Below are 20,869 nucleotides of genomic sequence, written 5' to 3'. Positions count from 1 at the left end.
ATTGCTGAGCCAGGGGCCCGAGAGGGTGGGGCTCCCCCCTCCTCTCCTCCAGGGAGCCGAGCTTGTCGTGGGGTCCCCAGCCTCAGTTATCCTGGCTCGGGCTCTGGGGGGCTGATGCCCATTCTGAGGCAGGCTAGGAGACCGAACCCCACTCTTTACAAGGCTCCCTCAGTTTTCTCCTGTGTCCAGTCAGGGGAATTGTTCTGGCTGTTTATCCCAGTCAGGGTTCCCCTTCCCCCAGGCCATCCCTGGGCTGTGAGCAGAAGCAGTTCGGGCCTGGGTCCCAGCAGGAGCTGCTAATCCAGCTGCTGGGGAGGGGATTAGGGGGCTGGAACAATCCACCTTCAGACTAATGCCAGGAAGGACTGATGCAGCCGCTCTCCCCACCCCCCAACACCAGGCCCCAAGCTGGCTAAGAGCCATCCCCTGCCCAGCTGCCTGGGGCCCTCCCCCCTCCTCTGCACCTCAGTTTCTCCGGTTATACTCTCTGAAGGATTGAGCCCCTCCTGGACGGACTCCCGGAACCCAGAAATGGGGAGCAAAAGCTGAGAGGTCCCCAAGCAGCTTGTGCTTAGAGAACATTCTCCCAGATGCTACCCTTCAATCTTACCTGCTGTGAAGAGAAGAAATGCATCTACTTTCCTGCCCCCTAAATTCTGAATATAGGAAACCCCAAAGGTCAGAGAATTCTAGGACCAGGAATCAGTGGCAGCATCTTGGGATGTGGTGGGGAGAAAACAACCACAAAACCAAAACCTTCACTGGAATTGGAGTCCCAAGACCTGTGTTCAAATCACTTACGACCTATGTAAGTTGGAACCTTCGTCTGTACTCTGATGGTGTTGGACTAGTTGGTTTCAAGGTCCATCACAAGCCTCACTTTCTAGAAATGTGAACCAGATATTACAGTGGATTTAGGGCCAGAAAACTTGGGTTTCAATTTATTTTTTCCCATTTGAGCAAGGCAACCTCTCAGAGCATCGGATCTTCTTCAGTAAATTCAGAGGGTCCCTCCCAGCTCCAAATGGGAGGGGGTGCTAGGAGCCCCCGAGGGGCAGGGGAGGATGGACGTGCCTTGGGCCCCTTTGTGCCTGGGGCGGGGGCTCAGGGTGGCCTCCTTAGGAAGCCGCCTATGGTCCACCCCATCCCCCTGCTCAGGGACTTGGGGCACTTCTCCCCTTTGAGTAGGGACTCAGCTCTGTCCCAGGCAGGCTGTAGTGGGCGGTGCCTCGGCATTGCCAACCCCCCACCTCCCCCTGCATTCTGGAGCCGGAGCCCGAGCAGCTCCTGCCGTTGCCACCGCTGCCCTCCGCGCCCCCTCCCTCCCTGCCATCGAAGTCCTGCCCCGTCCCTCGGCTGTGCTCCAGGAGACAGAAGCCCCGTGGGGCCATGCCCCCCGTCCCTCCGAGGACCCCCAGCCTGCTCTGAGCCGTCGCCTCGGGCCGCTGGGCCACCGGGCCATGGCCAACTCCGGCTTCCAGCTCCTGGGCTACTTCCTGGCACTGGGGGGCTGGGTGGGCATCATCGCCAGCACAGCCCTGCCCCAGTGGAAGCAGTCCTCCTATGCGGGAGATGCCATCATCACGGCCGTGGGGCTCTACGAGGGACTCTGGATGTCCTGTGCCTCTCAGAGCACCGGCCAGGTGCAATGCAAGCTCTATGACTCTCTGCTGGCCCTGGACGGTAGGACCCGCTCCCTCCCCTCTGCCTCTCTCCCCTCCCTCTTCTACCCCACCCCTCCTTCCTCAGCCCCATCACCTAGCGCTTCCCCCCAAGCAGTTGTACTGTGACGTTGGTCCTTTGGGGCTCAAGGGGGCATAGAGACCGGATTCTGGGCTCCCGGGAGGGTTCACTGAGATGGGATGGGAGGAGGTCCTGGTGCCTCTGAGGCTGTGTGCATATTTGTTGACTTGCCTTAAAAGAGAAGTTCCCCCAACTCCCTAAAGTCCCTGTGCCTCCTGGTGTCAGACACTCCTTTCCCACCTCCCAGATTCATAACTCCTACATATGTAAGATTCATATTCATACATAGTCCTAGTGTTAGTGGGGGAAGGGCCCTAAGAACATAGAAAGTCAGGGTTGAAATATCCTTAGGACAGAGATTATTGGAGGCAGGATTACTTAATATGCAAAGTCAGAACTGCATGTGACCCTAGAGCAGAATATATAGAAAGTGAGAATAAAGAATTTTAGAGCCTTTCAAGGGGTCTTATAGAACATAAAATGTCAGACCTTAGAACCCAGGATGTCAGACTTGAGAGGGCCCTTAGAACCCAGGAGGTCAGAGCTGGGAGGGCCCTTAGAACCCAGGATGTCAGAGCTGGGAGAGCCCTTAGAACCCAAGATGTCAGAGCTGGGAGAGCCCTTAGAACCCAAGATGTCAGAGCTGGAAGGGCCCTTAGAACCCAGGAAGTCAGACCTAGGAGGGCCCTTAGAATAAGGGATGTCAGAGCTAGGAGGGCCCTTAGAATAAGGGATGTCAGAGCTAGGAGGGCCCTTAGAACTTAGAAGTTCAGAGCTAGAAAAGCACTCATTCCAATCTCGCTCATTTTAACAAGAGAGAAATCAAAATCTGAACTGGGCAAGTGACTTTTTTGATCAGAGATCAATGGCAAAGTAGAGAACTGGAGTCTCATTTTGCCATATTTATCAAGCATTTACTCTTAAGCGCATCCAGAATAACACAACCCCTATTAGATACCTACATTTTCCATTCCATAAGTTACTTCTCCCACAATTTCTCTTCCTTTTTCCAACCTCTTAAATCCCCCTTGGAGTTCTGGAGGAGAGGGCAATGATAGTGTTTGTGCTAAGGAGGGTTTTTAGAGGAGTTCAGGGGTCCTGAAGATTACAAGAGCAAGGCAGAGTTTGCGGAAGGGAGTGGAGGTCGTGGGAGACTGGGAGGAATTAGTTTTCCCCTGATATTTCTGGCATGTGTTCCCTAACTGCATATCCCAACGGGGTTGGTCTAAACCAGGGAAGTAGGATCCCAGTGGCTCAGGTTTTATTGCTTGTCTCTAGGACAGCCTCAGCTTTTCCCACTCGGGTCCTGAATAGCTCTCCTTCCCTTGGGAGTTGTCTGCTAGCTCTAGTGATGGATGGGGGAGGTGGAGTTGGGTGCTGACCCTCCCTTCTGGGAGTCACCTGAGGACTGGCTTCCTTTCCTTTTGTTCTCACCCACCAAACATAAAGCTAGTGCACGTCTGGCAGAGGCCACTGAGGGGTTTTTGACAGTCCCAGTGACATGGACACGGTTGTATAGGACATACACACAGCCCCATTAAAGGGCAGAAGTATTGGGGGAGGGGGCTGCAGAACCATGGCAATCCTAGTGCCATTGCAGGGAAATCTCTCTGCCTTATCTGCATAAATTGGGAAAGTTTCCTGGACAAGGTGGCTGGCCATTGGGAAATAGGACAGGGTTTACAGGCTGATAGGTCTAGGGATGCTTGGAAAAGAGTCATCCAGCCCAACCCGTAGATGAGGCAGCTGAGACCAAAGAATTAACATTATTTGCCCAATGCTCATACAGGGAGTTAAGAGACAGATTCTTTTTACTCCTGAGTCAATGCCTTTCCCAACATTATCAAGACCAAAAGAAGGAGGCTTACAACACAGAGTGTTAGAACTGCAAGTGACCTTGGAACAGAACAAAGTGAGAAGGTAGAATTTCAGAGTCTTTCAAGGGACCTTTTAGAACAAAAATGCCAAACCTTAAAACACAGAATGTCAGAACTGAGAGGGAGCATAGAAAGGTCCATTGGGGACCTGAAGTTAAGAGAGACTGGGACCAGGTTTCTACCCCTATCACCCACTAACTCTGCTCCTATGGGCTAACTACTCAACAGCCCACTATTTATTTGTCCAGTACTTTTAGTGATCTGTTTTCTCTGTTTTCTATCTCTCAGTTTTCCTATCTCTAAATTGAGGATAATAATACTCTGTAGATAAAGCCTATCTGATGGGTGGCTGATGACCTATTGAGATAATAAATGTAAATGTAAAGAGTTTCGTAGACCTTAGAACATTCTAATAATCTCAGCTGTCCTTGGTGAGGGGGCACTCTTGGCCAGTGAAGGTGATTCCAAGAATCAGGTGTGTGAGAGGTTAAACAGACTGAGTTAAAAAAGAAAAAGAAAAAGTCCTAAAATAACAACATGGCATCATTGTCATGTCGGCCACATACAAGAACATGATTTCATTGGCACCTACCGTGGCTGTATCCTAACCCAGAGACCTCAGAGAGGAAGCAGAAGGGGAGGGAGTGGCTCACTACCAGAAGCCCCCAGGCTCCAAGATTTGGGAGGAAATTGGAAAGATTATGTATTTAAGCGTCTGGAGACATGGGTTCAAATCTCCAGGGTCCCAACTATTCACTGTGTATCTTTGAATAAATCACGTCCCTCCTGAGGTGAAGGGGAAAGACAGGAGCTTGGATTACAGGCTTTCTAAGGGTCCTTCCAGCTCTGACATGATTTTTTCACTTCCAGAGCCTGGACCAATGGTCAGATGGAAGGAATGAAACAGAGAGAGAAGAGTGGGAGTGAAAACTGCTGGGTGGGAGGGAGGCAGGGCTGCAGAGGCAATGGGGAGGGCACCGAAGAAGAACTGGGCTGAGGATAAGGGGCCCCTTAGAATACACTGATCTCTTCCCCTTACAGTCCACATCCAGACTTCAAGAGCCCTCATGGTCGTCTCTGTGCTCTTGGGCTTCATCGGGGTGGTCGTCAGTGTGGTGGGCATGAAATGCACCCGCGTAGGAGACAACAACCCTGTGACAAAGGGCCGGGTTGCTGTCTCTGGAGGTGCCCTCTTCCTCCTGGCAGGTAAGTCCTGCATTCCCCATGGCCAGCACCGGTCAGTGGCCCCCTCCCAACCTCTGCCTCCACTGGAGAGGGCAGAAGAAGACATGGCATACCATGTCAAGCCTAGAGGCTGAGCTCCCCGGGGGATGGGGAAGGGCAGCCGGACTTGACCTAGGAGCCAGGAAACCAGAACAGGACTGAGCTGGGTCTTTCTGTCCTCAGGGCTCTGTACGCTGACTGCAGTCTCCTGGTATGCCACGCTAGTAACCCAGGAGTTTTTCAATCCCAACACACCAGTCAATGCCAGGTAAGGAAGACTGGGCGGGGGTGGAAGAGGAGAACGGGCTTTCTCAGGTCCTCAGGGGAATCTGGGCCCACCCACAGTCCTTTTCTTCTCAACCCCTATGTTGAATCTTTTATATTCTCAGAATGGGTCAGGGTTCTGGGACTCAGGTCTCTTCCCATTCTAGTGGGGACATGTTGTGGCCAGCACCACACAAATAAGCTCGTGTAGTTGAAAATAAGGAGACAGGATTGCTGATAATTCAATAGAGCTGTTAATTAAAAGAAATCATGTTGCTTATATATCTTAAAACCATATGTTATTATGAAAAGCATTGTTCTGTGACTAGCCCTGGTTTCTGTTTTCTATGATCTAACTCTCTGAATTATGTTGTTAGTTTCTAGGGACTCAATCATATGAAAAGTTCACAATGCCCCAATAATTGTGCCCAGAACTTATGTTTTCTCATAATTTCAAGCTTATATGTACCCTTGATTAATCTGAGAAGGAGGGGAACATCCCAATTACTGAAGTTTCTAGCTTTCTGGGAGTTCTCTACTTCTCCCCTTTTTTTGTTGTTTATTGAGATGCTCTCAAGTCTTGAAGTCTGAGATCCTGCCTGAGAACATTCTCCATAATTCTTTTAACTATGGTCAGAAAACAGCTTATCAGAATAGGTCCACAGATACAGATACATATAAGCAAAATTACAGCAAATCCTATGAGTATAATTTTATGCCCAATGGTACTGAATGTTTCTTGATCAGCCATTGTTTGGATAGTTTGGTCAGGTTCTAGATTTTCATGTGATTCTTTATGTAACATATCAGTGATCTATTGAAGATCTTCAATATCCAATGTAATATTTGAATTTCCCCATAATCCATTAGGTGATTTCTAATTTTATCCCATTCCCACTCTTTTTGTATTCCTCTTTAATCATACAGAAACTAGTGAATCTGTAATCATACACCAATCTTTGTCTAATCCTTACTATTTCCACTTCTTGTCCTATTTCAAGGACATCTTCCCTTAATTGATTTATAGCTTCATAAAACTCCTTATTGATTTTATTCTGTATAGCAAACCCTTTAGAAATGTTCAGAGTAAGTTCATGCAAATAATTAGCTTGAACCACTTGATTTTGAACAATGGTTACAGACATAGCAATTGAGGCACTGGAAGCTAAAATAGAAATTAATGCAATTATAGCAGAAACAATATATGAAATACATCTTTTCTTTCTATTTTTGCTGAGCAAATGTTCAATGTTCTCCTAGGAATGGTCTGCTCGAGTGTGATACCAGTTATCACTCTGTATAGGTAATGTATTAAATGAAGGTTTCGTAACAAACACAATACTGGTATTAACCTTACTTTCTATGCATTCAGAAACCTCTGCAAGTAACATTATAAACTCTTCTATCTTTGTTACTGTCACGTGGCCAGTTTCTCCCCACATGAAAGCATAATCATTCCCCAAACATGCCTACACAATAGCATTGTATGACACATTGTTATTTCTGTTCTGATAATATCCCTCTACAGGAGTGAATGGTAATGTGATTTTCCAAACCTGATCATTTCCCTTTTGATTATTTCCCCACCAATTCGATTTAGGATATCCCCTATGCATATGGCAGTTATCAGTATCATTATACCAGGACATATGTCTGATTCCAAATAGTGTGATAAAGTCTCTGTTCTGTTCTGCAGTCCAGAAAAGGAGGATCAGATTCGTCAGAGTCCCATAAGTCCCCATCCTAACAGGGTGATATATGAATTCCCCAATTGGGAGTTATTGTTTCACAGTTCTGTCCCAATACACTTAGAACAGTAGTTCTTTGACTAAGGAAATGTATGCTTTGTGGCACTACAGACTTAAAGCCTTTTTACGCAATTAGAGGTTTGCAACATTCCTACTAGCCAAAAAAGCCTGTGAAAAGGATCATATTTATAGTGAAAATGAATAGGTTGTATCAGACTACAGCTGTCAAAGCTAGCATTTGTATTGAACTATTTGACTCTTCTCCATCTTATTAATACCAAATTCCTTAACTAAATATTGAGATCTATTTCCATACAGTAGAATTTCAGGAATATATTCTCCCCATCCAATTACTTCACTCATGGTGGGCTTTGTATAATACCCTAGAAGGCTTTAGTTTTTCCTTCTCCCAATTTAAGTTGTACCAGGACTAAGGCCAGCTGCAGGAGCCATGCTGCTCAATTTCTGTTGCGGCGGTAGCGGCAGCTTCTGCGAGTCTTCTTTTCTTTTATCTTCATGCTCTGGATCAATTTGGACAGGGCGGTTACATCTTTCTGGGATCCATGTGTCTCCTTCATCTGTGGAAATACAAAGAAAACCTTGACCCTGAATTATTACCTTACCAGGGCCCTTCCACATCCCATTGACATTCTTCCACATCACATATTGTGACGGGAGGGCTGGGCGGCAGAGCTGGCTCCTTCATCTTTTCTGTATCTCTTTGAGGAAAAACAATGTGGTGAAGAAAAAAATAAATCAGCTGGGGTGTGGGACAAGTTATTCAATGTGAGATGATGAATGGTATATAGTGCTTTAGCAAATCTGTTCTTGGGGAACTTCTCCCCCCTTTTTGTTTATCAAGAATGACTTTCAAAGTTCTATTCTTATGTTATACTATACCCTGTTCTGTTGGATTGTAAGGAATTCCCGTAACATGTGAACTATCCCAAGAACCACAGAATTTTTTTAAACTGCAAAGAAATATAATCGGGTCCTTTGTCAGTTTTGACCTGTTGAGGAGTTGAGGAGTTCCTAAAAGAGTAAAGCAAGATAATAAAGGGTCCATTACATGCTTTGTGGTTTTTCCTCCTAGAACAGAGGCATAAGTAAATCCTGAATATGTATCTACAATAACATGTACATATTTTCATTTTCCAAATCTAATACATATGTAACATCCATTTGCCTAAGCTCATTAGGATATCTTCCTCTGGGTTTAATACCCTCTAATTTAGGGAGGTGATACACAACACATGCAGGACATTCTTTGACTATCTGTCAGGCCTGCTCTTTGGTAATTTGAAACATTTTTCTGAGCATCCAAGCAAAATGATGAAATGTTTGATGTGATGCTTGTGCTTTTTTCATAGTCCCAATAAGATATTGATCTGCTCTATGATTTCCTTCAAATATAGGTCCTCCAGTGTTAGCATGGGAAAAAAATATAAAATATATACAGGATTTTGACAAGCCCTATGTCTTGAAGATCTTGAAACACAAAATATCTTATTACTTCTTTTAATATTGGCTGTTTCTATTCTAGATAATTCTCTTATCCCATACTTAGAATGAAAACAAGAAAATATAGTAAGAATTCCATTTCCCTAGAGAAATAAGACTAATACATACAAAGCTTCTGTCCTCACCTATGTAGGATGTGGAAGCTTTAAATGGGCCAGAAGCTCCCAAGTCCAAGAAATCAAATGCAGCCTACATTACCAGAGTTATGGTGTCTAGGATTTGGGAAATGACCATCTTGGTGTAATGTCTTGGGTAAGACCACACTGGAGAATGGTGGTCAGTTCTGAATGCTCCTTCTTAATTATCAAGTGGTGAGATGCAGAGCTTCTAGGAAGGAGGAGATGAGAGTCCTGCTGTTCTCTCCCCTGGTCAGATCCCAGTTGAAGAGTTACGTTCAGCTCTAAGCAGAGTTGAGTAAGAGCCTTGATAATCCAGAAAGCATCCTTTGAAGAGGGCGACCAGAATGATGGTGTTTTAGTCTATGCCACTGGAAGAAAAACTATCTAAAGGAATGGGGTGTATGCCCAGACGAGGGGAGACTCAAAAGAAATGTAAGAACCATCTTCAAGTATTTGAAGGCTATCAAATGGAAGACACTTGAAATTTATTCTGTTCTAGGGGAAAAATAGGAACAGTAGACAAAAGTGACAGAGAGACACATTTCATTTCAACATAAGGGAAGAATTCCCAACAATTAACATGATTTGGATATGGAATGGGCTATTTGGGCTTGGAGATCACTGTTTACAAGGATAAATAACTTATTAAGTACATATTTATTAATAACTCTAATTCACATCCACATAAATCCAGAGTTCAGGGGATTGAACTGATGATTATATTTCTATATGTAGTTTTCCTTCAGTAGAATGTAAAAAAGAATGTAATTCAGAACAGAGATTGTCTCATTTTTGTCTCTGGGCTTTTAGTACCCCAAACAGTGACTAGTAACATAATAGGCATTTCAAAAATGTTTCTTAATATGAATTAAAAAGGTCATAGCTCTTTTAATAAATGTTTATTGAATTGAATCAAAAAGATCATAGATTTTTAAATAAATGCTTATTGATATTAAATTAACAATGCTTATTGATATTAAATTAACATATATCTCTTTAGATTTAGGAGATAATTTTCTTCATTTTACAGATGAAGAAATTGAGACCAAAAAGGAGGAAGTTTTTATTTACCCAAGGCTATATATACAAGTAGTAAGTGACAAATCCATAAATGAAACTCAGAACCTCCGATTCTAAATTCAGCACTCCATCCATTTCACCACACTGCCTCCCAAAGTCTTGAGAGCTACTTGTTGAGTTATGGAAGTGACTCTTATTGAAATACAGGTTGGATCTGATGATTTCTTAAAGGCCTTCCAACTAAGAGTTTCTATAAAGTGAAAAGAAGCTCAATTTGCCCATCTTCAGTGACTATTTTCAGTGTAGGGGACCAATGAAATTTGAAACAAAATTTCTTAACATCCCAAGCATTCTGAAAGAATGGTTCAGAAATATTTCATTTACTTCTTACACTTGTTACTTTACGAGATTGTAAAGAGTCTCAATTGGTTCTGGGCAACATGATATGGTAGAAATAACTGGAAACTTTGTGTGAAAAGAACTAAATTCAAGTTTCGTCAGGTCCTTATCAGGCATGATCTTGAGCAAGTCACGGGGCCTCAGTTTTCTTTGCAAGCTGAAAATGAATTAGATGATTTTTAAGGTCCCTTCTACCTCTATCATTATATGTCTATGAGAATGTGTAGAGTTAATTGTGAGGTACATGTCAAGTGAAGGAAATAGCATGACTGTGGGATCAGTGCTTTAAAGATTTCAAATCAGAAGCAACTTTACAACTAGTAAGCCCAATTCATTTTTTCAGATCAAGAAACTAAGAACCAGAGAAAAACAGTGACTTAGGTGATAATTAAATAAGTTAACATATAAACAGTCAGGACTTGTACCCAGGTCCCAATTTTAAATACAGAAGACTTGCCACTTTATTATGTTTCAAATCAGAAAATACATATTAAATTCCTACTGTGTATAACAGAAAAAATGGTTAGTTATGGAGCGACAGTGAGGGCTAACTAGTAGATCATCTGGTATAGAAGCAGGAATGAACATGGCAGCTAGGACTTTGAGAGGGATGTACTTAATCTGTTTGGGGCTCCAGGAGATAATCTTGTGTTTCCCAGGGACTGTGTCCCCAAATGAGAGCTGGAGATACCAAGGGAATGCCTTAGTACTCGAACCAGAATTAGGGAATGGAGAAATTGTCAAGGCAAGCATCAATAGCATCAGTAATATGGAGAATGAGGGTTTTTACTCTAACCCTTCCTCCTCAGAATTTTGCCCCCAAACTAAGGGAATAAGATGGGGGAAATACCTCATTTTGGGGAGTGACAGGAGAAAGCCTGTTTCCAGGCTGACTCAACACAAGGATGACTCTAGATGCTATACACATTATTCTCCATCTATCAACCTGGAACGAATAGGGAGCCTGGGGCCATTCTCTTAACTCTCATATCTATAGTTATTAACTAGATTTTTAGGCTTCTGGTACTGACTGGTGGGTGAAAGATCTTTCAACCTAGGCAGAGGCTGGGCTTATGTTTAAGAAATTTAATATTTACAAAATTCCTGCCATATGCCAAGCATTGAACATAGTGATGAGGAATGCAAAGATTTTAAAATGATATATATCCCCCCTTCAAAAAGTTTTCAGTCTTTTAGAAGGGACAGAGCATGTATGCAGAAAGGTCTGTTTTAGGATAGAATGGGACAGGGACGAAAAAGAGTACTTTGAGTAGTGAGGATGGCAGGGACCAGAGAACGCTTCTCTCAACAGGTGGAAATGAAGAAAAGAAACATTCCTGCTCTGGGAGATGGCCTGGACTTATGCGGGGAAGTGGGCGATAGGAGGTTGAGGAGTAGAGGAATTGGGCAATTTGGCCATCTGAAATGAAGCTGGAAAAATATATTGATTTAGATTGCAGAAGACCTTGAATCCTAGTCCAAGGAACTTGCAATTTGTTCTGTAAGCGAAAGATTTCTATAAGCACCAGAGATTTTTCACCAGAGAGTAGTTTAGTCAGACCTACATATTCAGAAATTATCACCTACTTGTACAGAGTTTTCAATTCAATTCAATAAGCATATGTGTTATCCCCCAATTGTCCCTTGCTTAGGGCTACATGGCAAGGCCACCATTTTCCCACATAACACATGAAAAAATAAATATGATACATGACTGGTAGTCAATGAAGAGTCTAGACAAGAGTTCAAGGTGGGAAAGATATGCTTAGTTAGCATTAGTCACAGAAATCTTTATGAAGGAGATAGTATTTAAATTAGGCCCTGAGGGGTGGGAATAATGTCATGACTTAATGAATCAGCTATAATAGGGTCTTGTCTAATCTGATCTCTCCCTCTCTTCCTTCCTCCTTCCCTCCCAGGTATGAGTTTGGGCCAGCGCTGTTTGTGGGTTGGGCATCTGCCAGCCTCATTATGCTGGGAGGCTCCTTCCTCTGCTGCACCTGTCCTGAAAGAGAGAGACTCAGCCCCCAGCAACCCTATCGAGCTGGGCCTGCCTCTGCGGCTGCTCGGGAGTATGTCTGAGTCCCCGGCCCAGCCCTGGCCTGTTGATCCTGTCCCTAACTCCCACATCCTCTATGCCCCTGTCAGCCCCAAGGCAGGTGAAGAGGTAACCCCTCAGCCAGCTTCTATGCTCTGGGCTGAGGGTGAGAGTCATCCCCATGGCTTATCAGGTAGCTCCCAATAGCACTCATTCCTCAGTTCACACATACCAACACAGAATAAGGCAAAGTCTCACAGACACACATGAGAGTGGCCCATCAGCATTAACTCGGATGTCTCTGTCTCTCTGTCTCTTTCTCTCTTTCTCTGTCTCTCTCTGTGTCTTTCTGGCTCTGTTTCTCTCATCTTTCTCTGTCTCATCCTCTGTCATCTCTTTCTCTCTCTGTCTCTCACATACACACACACACACACACACACACACACACACACACACCTAGAGAAATGGAGAGAGAGCTCACTACTGCAGGGGTTCAGGAATCTGCCTCCTGTCACGTGAACAGGGAAGGAGGATGGTGTGGGCTAAGGCCATTGCCAATCTGTGTCTAGGCCAGTGGGCTGTGGGTGGGATGTGAGTGGATGCTGGGGACAGTGACCTCTGCTCCTCAGAGATCCCAGAAATCTGGGATCCCCAGAGCCCAGGGTTCTCTCAGCAGAACTAATGCCCCCTTTTTTTCTTTTGAATTTCAGACAAATTGTAAAAGTGCCTGCACCCATGAGGGGAGACCCAGGCTTGTAACCTAGCAGCCCCCAACTCTGGCCCCCTCCCAGGCCCCAGCCACTCCCCTCCCTTTCTCTTTTATTCCTTATCTTTCCACCAGGGTGGAAAGCTATGCTTCTGTGACTTTAGTCCATATGCAAAGAGAAGTCCTGATTTGTTTTTCTTGACTTTGGTGTCTTTCATTTGTCTGGGAGCAGGACATGACGAGTGAATGTGATGGGGACAGAGACAAGCAACTGGTGACAGGCAAAAGGGGAGAGGCAAAGGGGACAAGTGTGACCTTGTCCTTCTTCCTTCTGCCAGGTTCTATCTTGGAAACTACCACCAGGTTTGTGATAGCATGCAACCTCTTTGAGACTCACTTACCTCAACCATAAAATGAGGATTCAATGAATAACGTCTAAAGTTTAAGTCCTATGAATACCAATGGCTTCTCCCTTGTGCTGCTTACTGGCATCAGTGAATAAGAGGTCTCACTCCTAATTACTGCAGAGAAACAGGCAGGAGTTTAAAAGAATAGATCCAGAGAAAGTTTCATGATTTTTATTATTAAACTCTGGTTTCTCCTCGCCTTAGGGAGAATCTGACTTCCCTCTCCTTGGTTTTCATCCCCTAGGACCTAGGTCATCCTTTTATGCAAAGAAGCAGCACTGAGATTAAAAGTAGAGACTGTTTGGGGCTTTAGAGCCTCTTCTGCCCTGACATTACTTCCTAGGGAAGAGATGTATCCTCTCCCCGCTCCATATTCTCTTAGAAGCCTAAGAATCTACCCCCACAATTCTGAAGACCAAAACTCTTTTAAGGCTGGGGCCTGAGGCCTGGGGAAGGAGACTGCCACAGAGTCCCTTGATCTGGGACTGCCAAGTGGGCCCAGGAGAGAGCTGACAAAAAGCCCCTTCCCGTACTGCCTTGGTGGGGCACATTCAGGGGCGGCTACGGAGGGAAAAGGGTGGTGTAGAGTTTTTGTCTCTGAGGAAAGAGGGCCAAGATTGCTCTCATGGGCTGGACAGGTGCCCAGGGCTTGACTTGGAATGCGAAGGAAACCTGGATCCGCATGATTCTCCCGAATCCCCGCCCCCACCAGTAGCCCCTCACTGCACTCCCCCCTTCCACCATCCTGAACTCTCCCTTCAGCTCTCCACCCCCTGGCCGCGCCCCTTAGGCCTGCCCCAGAGCTCCAGTTCGAGCTCTGCAACCCGCAGGACTCCAGGCGAAGCCCGGGCTAGGACTGGGTAACGAGGTCCCAACCGGCTGTAGCACAGGGCGCGGGGCTGGGCGGTGGCGGCGGCGGCGGCAGCTCCTTCGGCTCCAACTCTGTCTCTAGGGACGCGACCTCGAGACCGAACTCCGGGCCAGGTTCTTATCCGGAAGTCCCCCTGTGCAGGTCGGCCCTCGGGCAGTTCAGGGTGGGGAGGTGGGATAGGGAAGGACTGAGGGATTAGAAAAAGATGGATGAGGGGCCTAGACCCAAAAGACCCAGTGGGATCAGAGAAACTATATTAATATCAAAACTCGGAGAGATGGCAGTCCTCCTGGACCGAATCATTGACTGCGTCAATGACTAACCCGGGTACATGTCTAATACGGATTAATAGTTAACCCTTGTAGACCGTGTCTGATGTCTAACTCTCCTAGACGACATCAGTGACCAATCTTCTGAGACTCGTATGCCCATGTAGACGGAGCGGGTTACTGAGTGGAGCAGATGTTTAATACGAGTCAAACGTCTAATGCTTGTAGATGGCATCAGAGACTAATCCTCTGAGACTGTATATACGAATTCTCCTATAAACTGTGTCTGGGAATAATCCGCCATAGATGGCATCCTTGTCTGCCTCACATAGGTAGCCGGTGATTTTTCCCACAGTCCTAGAGCCCAGCTCTCCGGCCTTGGCGGGGAGTTATAGATATACCCTGGGCCCGAGGGATAGCGGAGCCTCAGAAGCCCCACACCCGGGCATCCTGGGGTTTTACTACTTCAGGTGAGGGATAGGAACCGGGGACCGTCATCTGCTCCAGCGTCAAATCCTTCTACCCTTCGGAAGCGTGAAACCTGCCAACAAAGTCAATCCCACGGTCTCTGGTTATAAAATTCAGGTTCTCCCCACAGGACTCTGCCCTGTAGTTCCCCGGGGAGACTAAGGTTTCTGTGGGTACTGGGAAGGACGAGTGGCGCTGGGAAATGGGGCTGGCTGGACGTCTGGGTTACTGTCGCCTGCAGGCTCCAATGCCAGGACCCAGTCTCTTGCCACTAGCCAGTCTGGCCCTGCTCTCTACGGCCTTGCTGCTCACGGCCACCTGGACCGACTGCTGGGTGGTTAACTCAGATGACAGTCTGGAGGTGAGAGGGGGAGAGTCAGGCCCGCCCCTTTCTCAAACTTCTAACCTCCACCCTACCCCAGTCGCAGGCAATTTGAGTGCTGCTGATAAAACCGGCATTAGTTCAGGATTATAGGACGTTCCTCTCCACCGAGTCCATACTCCTTGCAAATTCTGACCCAGTCCAAATACACCTTAGTCCGCATCCTGGCCCCAACCCGAACTAGTCTCGCTCCAGCCCGGGTTGTTCTTTCCAGGACCTACTCTGCCCCCAGCGCCCTTCCTCATCCTTCCTAGCCCAGATCCCATCCAGTCCTGCCCCTTTCCAAAGACCTTCCCAGCTCTGATCTTAGCCCTCCCACCGCGTTCTGAACTGGTCTTAATCCACCTCCCGACCAATCCTTTCCTGGCTCATCTAGTCTGGCAAGAGGATTCTTGCAACGCGTCTCCTTCTTTTGCGCTATTCTTAATGGGTAACTTAGCACTTTTAAATTCTCCCTTGCATGCAAGGAGAAAGGAGAGAAGAGCCCGTAACCCAGGAGCTCTCCTTGGTGCTGAGGCTCAGTGTAGGAGGAGTAGGGGGAGAAAGAATAATCCAAGGCTTGAGGTCTGACCCCGAGAGACGTCGGAGGGGACGTGAAGATTGATGTGACACAGACCCTGTCCTCAAGGAGTTTACAGGCTGAAGTAGGGAAAACCGTACTAGGACGTGTCTGTAACGAAGTCTCCGGCTCCCTCTTCGGAGTGGAAGCGGCCCGCTGCCTTTCAGACTCCCTCCAGTCTGTCTTCCCCCTTCTGCCCACACCCAGGTAAGCCACAAATGCCAAGGGCTGTGGCGGGCGTGTGTCACCAATCTACTGGATGGCATTCGGACTTGCGACCAGTATGATTCCATCCTGGCCACACATCCACGTGAGATCTCCACCCCTACCCCGCCTGCAGGGCCCCGCCCAAGTCCTGGGGCTTGTCTTCCTAGGCCAGCACCCGCTGCGCCAGACACCCTTCCCACACTCCCGTCTCCTCACGTACATTGTCCCGGCCACGGGGTTTCCTACCCCATTTTCTTTCCACCATACTTCCCTTCGGCTCCCTCCTCAGGGCTTACCTCTCCATTATTTCTCACATTCCCTTTTCTCCCAGGCTCTTCCCCAGTAAATGATAACTTGTCTCTGAGGTCATCCTTCTAGTTTTCCCTCAGCTCTCTTCTCCCCCAGGGTTTCCTGACTCCCCTCAGTACTCCCTGAAAATCCTCTCCATGACCCCTTGCAAAATGCTCCTTGTGCCCCTCCCCTCAGCTCTCCCCACCTTGGTTTCCCTGAGCCTTGCTCCTTGGTGCTCCCTATCCCCCTTCTCTGGTGCTCTCCCCTCCCCCTTCTCCAGGACGACGGGTGCTGACCAGGGCCCTGTTGCTCGTGGCTGGGATGCTGTGTAGCTGTGGGTTGGTGGCCCTGCTCCTCACTCTGACCCAAGTGCAGCTCCTAGGGACTGATCCCAGGATAAGGGTTCGACTGGCCTGGGCATCAGGATGCCTCTTAGGTGCCGGAGGTGAGGTGGGAGGAGAAGAGCAAGGGGTAGAGTCAGGGTTGAAACTAGGGGCTGGACCCAAGCTCCGGGAAATGGAGAAAGGCACAGTTCAGCATCCAGAAACTGGGGGAGGGACTGGTCCAGGCTGGGACTGCTAAGGAAGAAAATCTGAGACTGCTGCTGCTGCTGGACTCCAAAACAGGGGAATCAACCCACTCACCTTTGCTTTAGGGTTCCCTGGAGCACTGGGGTCACTCTGGTTTGCTGTGGAGGTGGCTATGGAGCGAACCCTACCTACTCATCCCCGAGGACCTCTTACTGGCTATTACGAGTGGGGCTGGTCTTGCTGGTTAGGTATTGTGGGATCTGCTGGCTGCATGGCCACTGCTTTGGGTCTGGCCTGCTGTCTTCCAGGCCTCTGGCTCCCAGGTCAGTATGTCCAAGAACCCACCCAATTCCTCTCCCCAAGTCCTCCCCTCTTTTCAAACAAGCAGGCATTTGAGGGGGAGGCCTTATCTTTGCTTCCACCAGTCCCAGGGTCCCCAGAGTTAAGGGTGAGACCTTATAAAATGTCATATCCAGATTCTCCTCTGCTCTGCTCCACAGGTAGGAGAGGCCATGGACACCAATTCAGAAGCCGGCTGCACCCACAGGCCGTATATATCCTGGACTCCAGTGTATAAGGACATAGCTGCCTCAACCCTTTATCATCACTGCCACATTTAGTCTCAGAGTCATGGAGCCAGAGGGGAGTTCAGAGAATACCAGGGCCCATCCCAAGACTAAGTTGATGTTTAAAAGTTTTATTAGTATCTTTTGTTTTTAGATTATATCCTTTTCCCAACACATTTCTTCCCTATCTTCCTACCCAGCAAGACTTCCCTCATAACAAAGATTTTTTAAAGAAATATATCCATTCAGCAGAACCAATCAATGCATCAACCTTGTTCAGCCTCATATGCAATTCAACAAGTATTTATTAAGTGCCTAGTATGTAGTAGGCCCTTCACTGAGTCCTAGGGATACAAAGAAAGGCAAAAAATAATCCCTATTCTCAAAGAGCTTATGGACTCGTGGGGAAGAAAACATGAAAACAACTATATAGAAATAAGCTACAAATAGGATAAATTGGAAGTAATTTCGAGGAAAGGGGAGACAATTTCACATGCATATTTCATATGAATAATTCTTTGTTTCTCCACTGAAGAGAGGTACATTAAATTATCTCATCTCCAGGGCCAAAGCTGATCATCATAATTGTGCAGTTATGGCAAATAAAATTAATAATGGTAAAGTGAGGTACAGAGCTCCAAGCAAAATCAGTTTATTAACAGTAATGACCCACTGATAAAGTGGGTCAGATTGGCAACCTCAGTTAAGCTAGAAAACCTAATAAAAGGGTGCTCTTTATTGACACAGAACAAAAAAGGGGTCCTGGTATATGTGGACAAAAAGTAATAGGTTGTCAGTCTTGGGCAGGAAAATTATGATTGATTATACCAAGAAAGGTGGGTTGCCATTCTTGTGAGGTTAATCACCACCACTCTCTGACAATTAAGAAATTTTAATTGTTTTATGAGATCCATTTGCATCTTGTAATCTTTGTTAGGGGATGAAGACTACCACATTTGTTGTCTCCTTGAAGTGATTAAAAACTCCCTTAATTGTACAAGGACAGGCAAGGACAGACCAAAAAAAATCTTTTGAGGAATAGTATCCACTTGTAAGTCTTAAAGATAACAAACATATCCTGGAGGTATCCCCAGGACTACTGGTAAGAAAGATAATAACGTTAATTCAGAAGGAAATAGAAATTCCTGAACTCAAGGACATAGAAAAGCAACTTTAGGGATCAAAATAGTATTAATTTTCTTCAGTGTTCAGATCAATGTTCTTTCCATTTAATTTTTTGTTGTCATTATGCATATTAAAATACAATGATTCTTAAGCAGAACTTGATTTCATAAGTTCACATAAATCTTATTATTATTCTCAGAATTCATCATATTTGTCATTTCTTATGGTATTGCAATATTCTATATGTACTACAATGTAGCCAATTCTAATCAGTGAGCACTTTGTTTTCCAGTTTTCTTTTTCAACTACAGTGCTGCATATTTTAAAACATATGGGGATTTTCTTTTTTGTCTCTGGGTTATATACCTAATATACCTATGAGAACCTCTGGGTCAAAGAACCAATTTCAAATTTTAAATAGACCAAGGAAAGGGAAATGACTGATAAAAGTCAGAGAACATAACAGATCATTTTTGCACCATGAAATCTCTTTTCATAGGCATAGTGTATGCAATCTACCATTCTTGGTCTGTCTGGGAGTTTGTGGCTCCTCACACCACAATTATTTCTGCTCCATTTTCTCCCTCAACCGCCTGCCATTGACTCCAGCTGCAACTTGTTAAACAATGGGATCATTTCTTGTTTTTCTGTCTCTGGTAGGAGCACAATAAACAGTCGCCTGAATGATGGTACATTTTCTCTCCTCTTGAGAGGACTCTGAGGAAGAAGTGTGACTCCCGTGGACTAAAAGTAGATCTAGTTTCTATTTCATGCCATCCCATTCATTGAATATTTTCTAATATTCTCAGAGCTAAAGTGGCAGAGAGGTGAAGAAAACAATCCCTAAAGAGGCTCATGGGGGAACAAGACAAAAGATTAGACAAAGTCGTCTTGCAGCCAGGCTGGAGAGATATGAGTTGTGAGATGGGCTTGGAAGGGGTTCTCCTGGACCCCAAGAGATGTTCATCAATAAGTTCATAACTCCTATAAAAAGACTGCTAGTATATCATAGGAGCACAGATTTAGAACTAGAAGGGAAATTAGGCGTCATCTCACCCAACTCCAAAATGTAGTAGTACAAGATATCAAGAATGAATGAATAGAAGAAAATGTGAAATATTCTATTGGAAAAACAACTGATTTGGAAAATAGATTAATCTTCCCTTTTTCCTTCTCTCCTTTTTTTCTTTCCTTCTCAATACCCTAGTTCCTACCATCCCTGAGCATTTCCCTGTGTGAAATACCCATTCTGTTCAATCTGGTCAGTTCTCACCTTCTGCAGCCAGCCCACTGAACCACTTTAATGCAAATCATGTGTTGTAAATTATCATGTGTTATCATGGTAAGACTTGTAGCTATAGGTAACACTACTGATGACAACCAATGCATTTCTTTTATTAGTCACTATTTGGCCAATGTTATCATAGATCAAAACTCCATAAATTTGAATTTATAGAATACAGTTAGCCAAGAAGATTACCCCTAATCTTAACTCTAACCCTAACCCATTTTGTCCATCATCCTAGTCACAAAACAGATGAGTTTTTGTCATTTAATTATTTAATGTTTTTTACATTGATTTTTAACTTTTTAAATTTTGAGTTCTAGATTCTCTCCCTCCCTTCTTATCCAGCCCCCACCCCTGAGAAGACAACCAATATATCAATTATATATGTGAAATTTTGCAAAACATTTCCATGTTAGCCACATTGCAAAAAAGGTAAGGAAAAATAAAATATTTCAATTTGCACTCAGAATTCATCAGTTCTCTCTCTGGAGTTGAATAGAATTTTTTTTATTATGAGTGCTTTGGAATCATCTTGGATCAGAGCAACATTGATTATCATTACAACATTGCTGTTATTGTACACATTTATCTCCTGGTCCTTGTCGCTTCACTTTGCATCAGTTCACATAGATCTTCCCTTTATTTGTTTGCAGTTTTTTCCCTGAAACTACCCTCCTTTGTAATTTTTTTCTCTCTTAAGAACTTTATTTTTTTATTAAAGCTTTTTAATTTTGAAAAGATATGCATGCATAATTTTTAACATTAACTCTTTTTTAATATTTTATTTTATTTTATAATAACTTTATATTGACAGAATCCATGCTAGGGTGATTTTTTTAACAACATTATCCCTTGCACTCGCTTTTGTTCTGATTTTTCCCTTCCCTCCCTCCACCCCCTCCCCTAGATGGCAAGCAGTCCTATATATAACAACTTGCAAAACCTTGTGTTCCAATTTCCCCTCTTGCCCTCATCCCCTCCCCTAGACAGCAAGTAATGCAATATATGTTAAATTCAATATATGCATATATATTTATACAATTATCTTGCTGCACAAGAAAAATCAAATCAAAAAACAAAAAAAAAATGAGAAAGAGAATAAAATGCAAATAAACAACAAGAAGAGTGAAAATGCTATGTTGTAATCCAAACTCAATTCCCACAATACTCTCTCTGAGTGTGGATGGTTCTCTTCAAGATCACTGGAGCTGGCCTTGATTAGCTCAATGTTGAAAAGAGCCACATCT

The 20,869-nt window shown here is 45.0% G+C and overlaps 2 protein-coding genes across 2 annotated transcripts; both read left to right on the top strand.

Annotated features, from left to right (window-relative positions):
- Positions 1–1,255: 1,255 nt before the first annotated feature.
- CLDN19 (claudin 19) lies at positions 1,256–12,861 on the top strand. The gene is made up of 5 exons (XM_051987929.1): positions 1,256–1,683; positions 4,662–4,826; positions 5,028–5,112; positions 11,835–11,987; positions 12,664–12,861. Exons 1-5 carry the CDS (start codon positions 1,461–1,463, stop codon positions 12,710–12,712), a joined length of 675 nt encoding a protein of 224 aa, XP_051843889.1. The 5' UTR covers positions 1,256–1,460; the 3' UTR covers positions 12,713–12,861.
- Positions 12,862–14,876: 2,015 nt separating this feature from the next.
- On the top strand, positions 14,877–17,220 carry LOC127557506 (claudin-16-like). The gene is made up of 5 exons (XM_051990820.1): positions 14,877–15,035; positions 15,823–15,925; positions 16,394–16,558; positions 16,769–16,966; positions 17,144–17,220. Exons 1-5 carry the CDS (start codon positions 14,877–14,879, stop codon positions 17,218–17,220), a joined length of 702 nt encoding a protein of 233 aa, XP_051846780.1.
- Positions 17,221–20,869: the final 3,649 nt, after the last annotated feature.

This window comes from Antechinus flavipes, chromosome 3 (genome assembly GCF_016432865.1).
Source record: "Antechinus flavipes isolate AdamAnt ecotype Samford, QLD, Australia chromosome 3, AdamAnt_v2, whole genome shotgun sequence".
NCBI lineage: Eukaryota > Metazoa > Chordata > Mammalia > Dasyuromorphia > Dasyuridae > Antechinus > Antechinus flavipes.
This window is presented reverse-complemented; position numbering and strand designations above follow the sequence as displayed.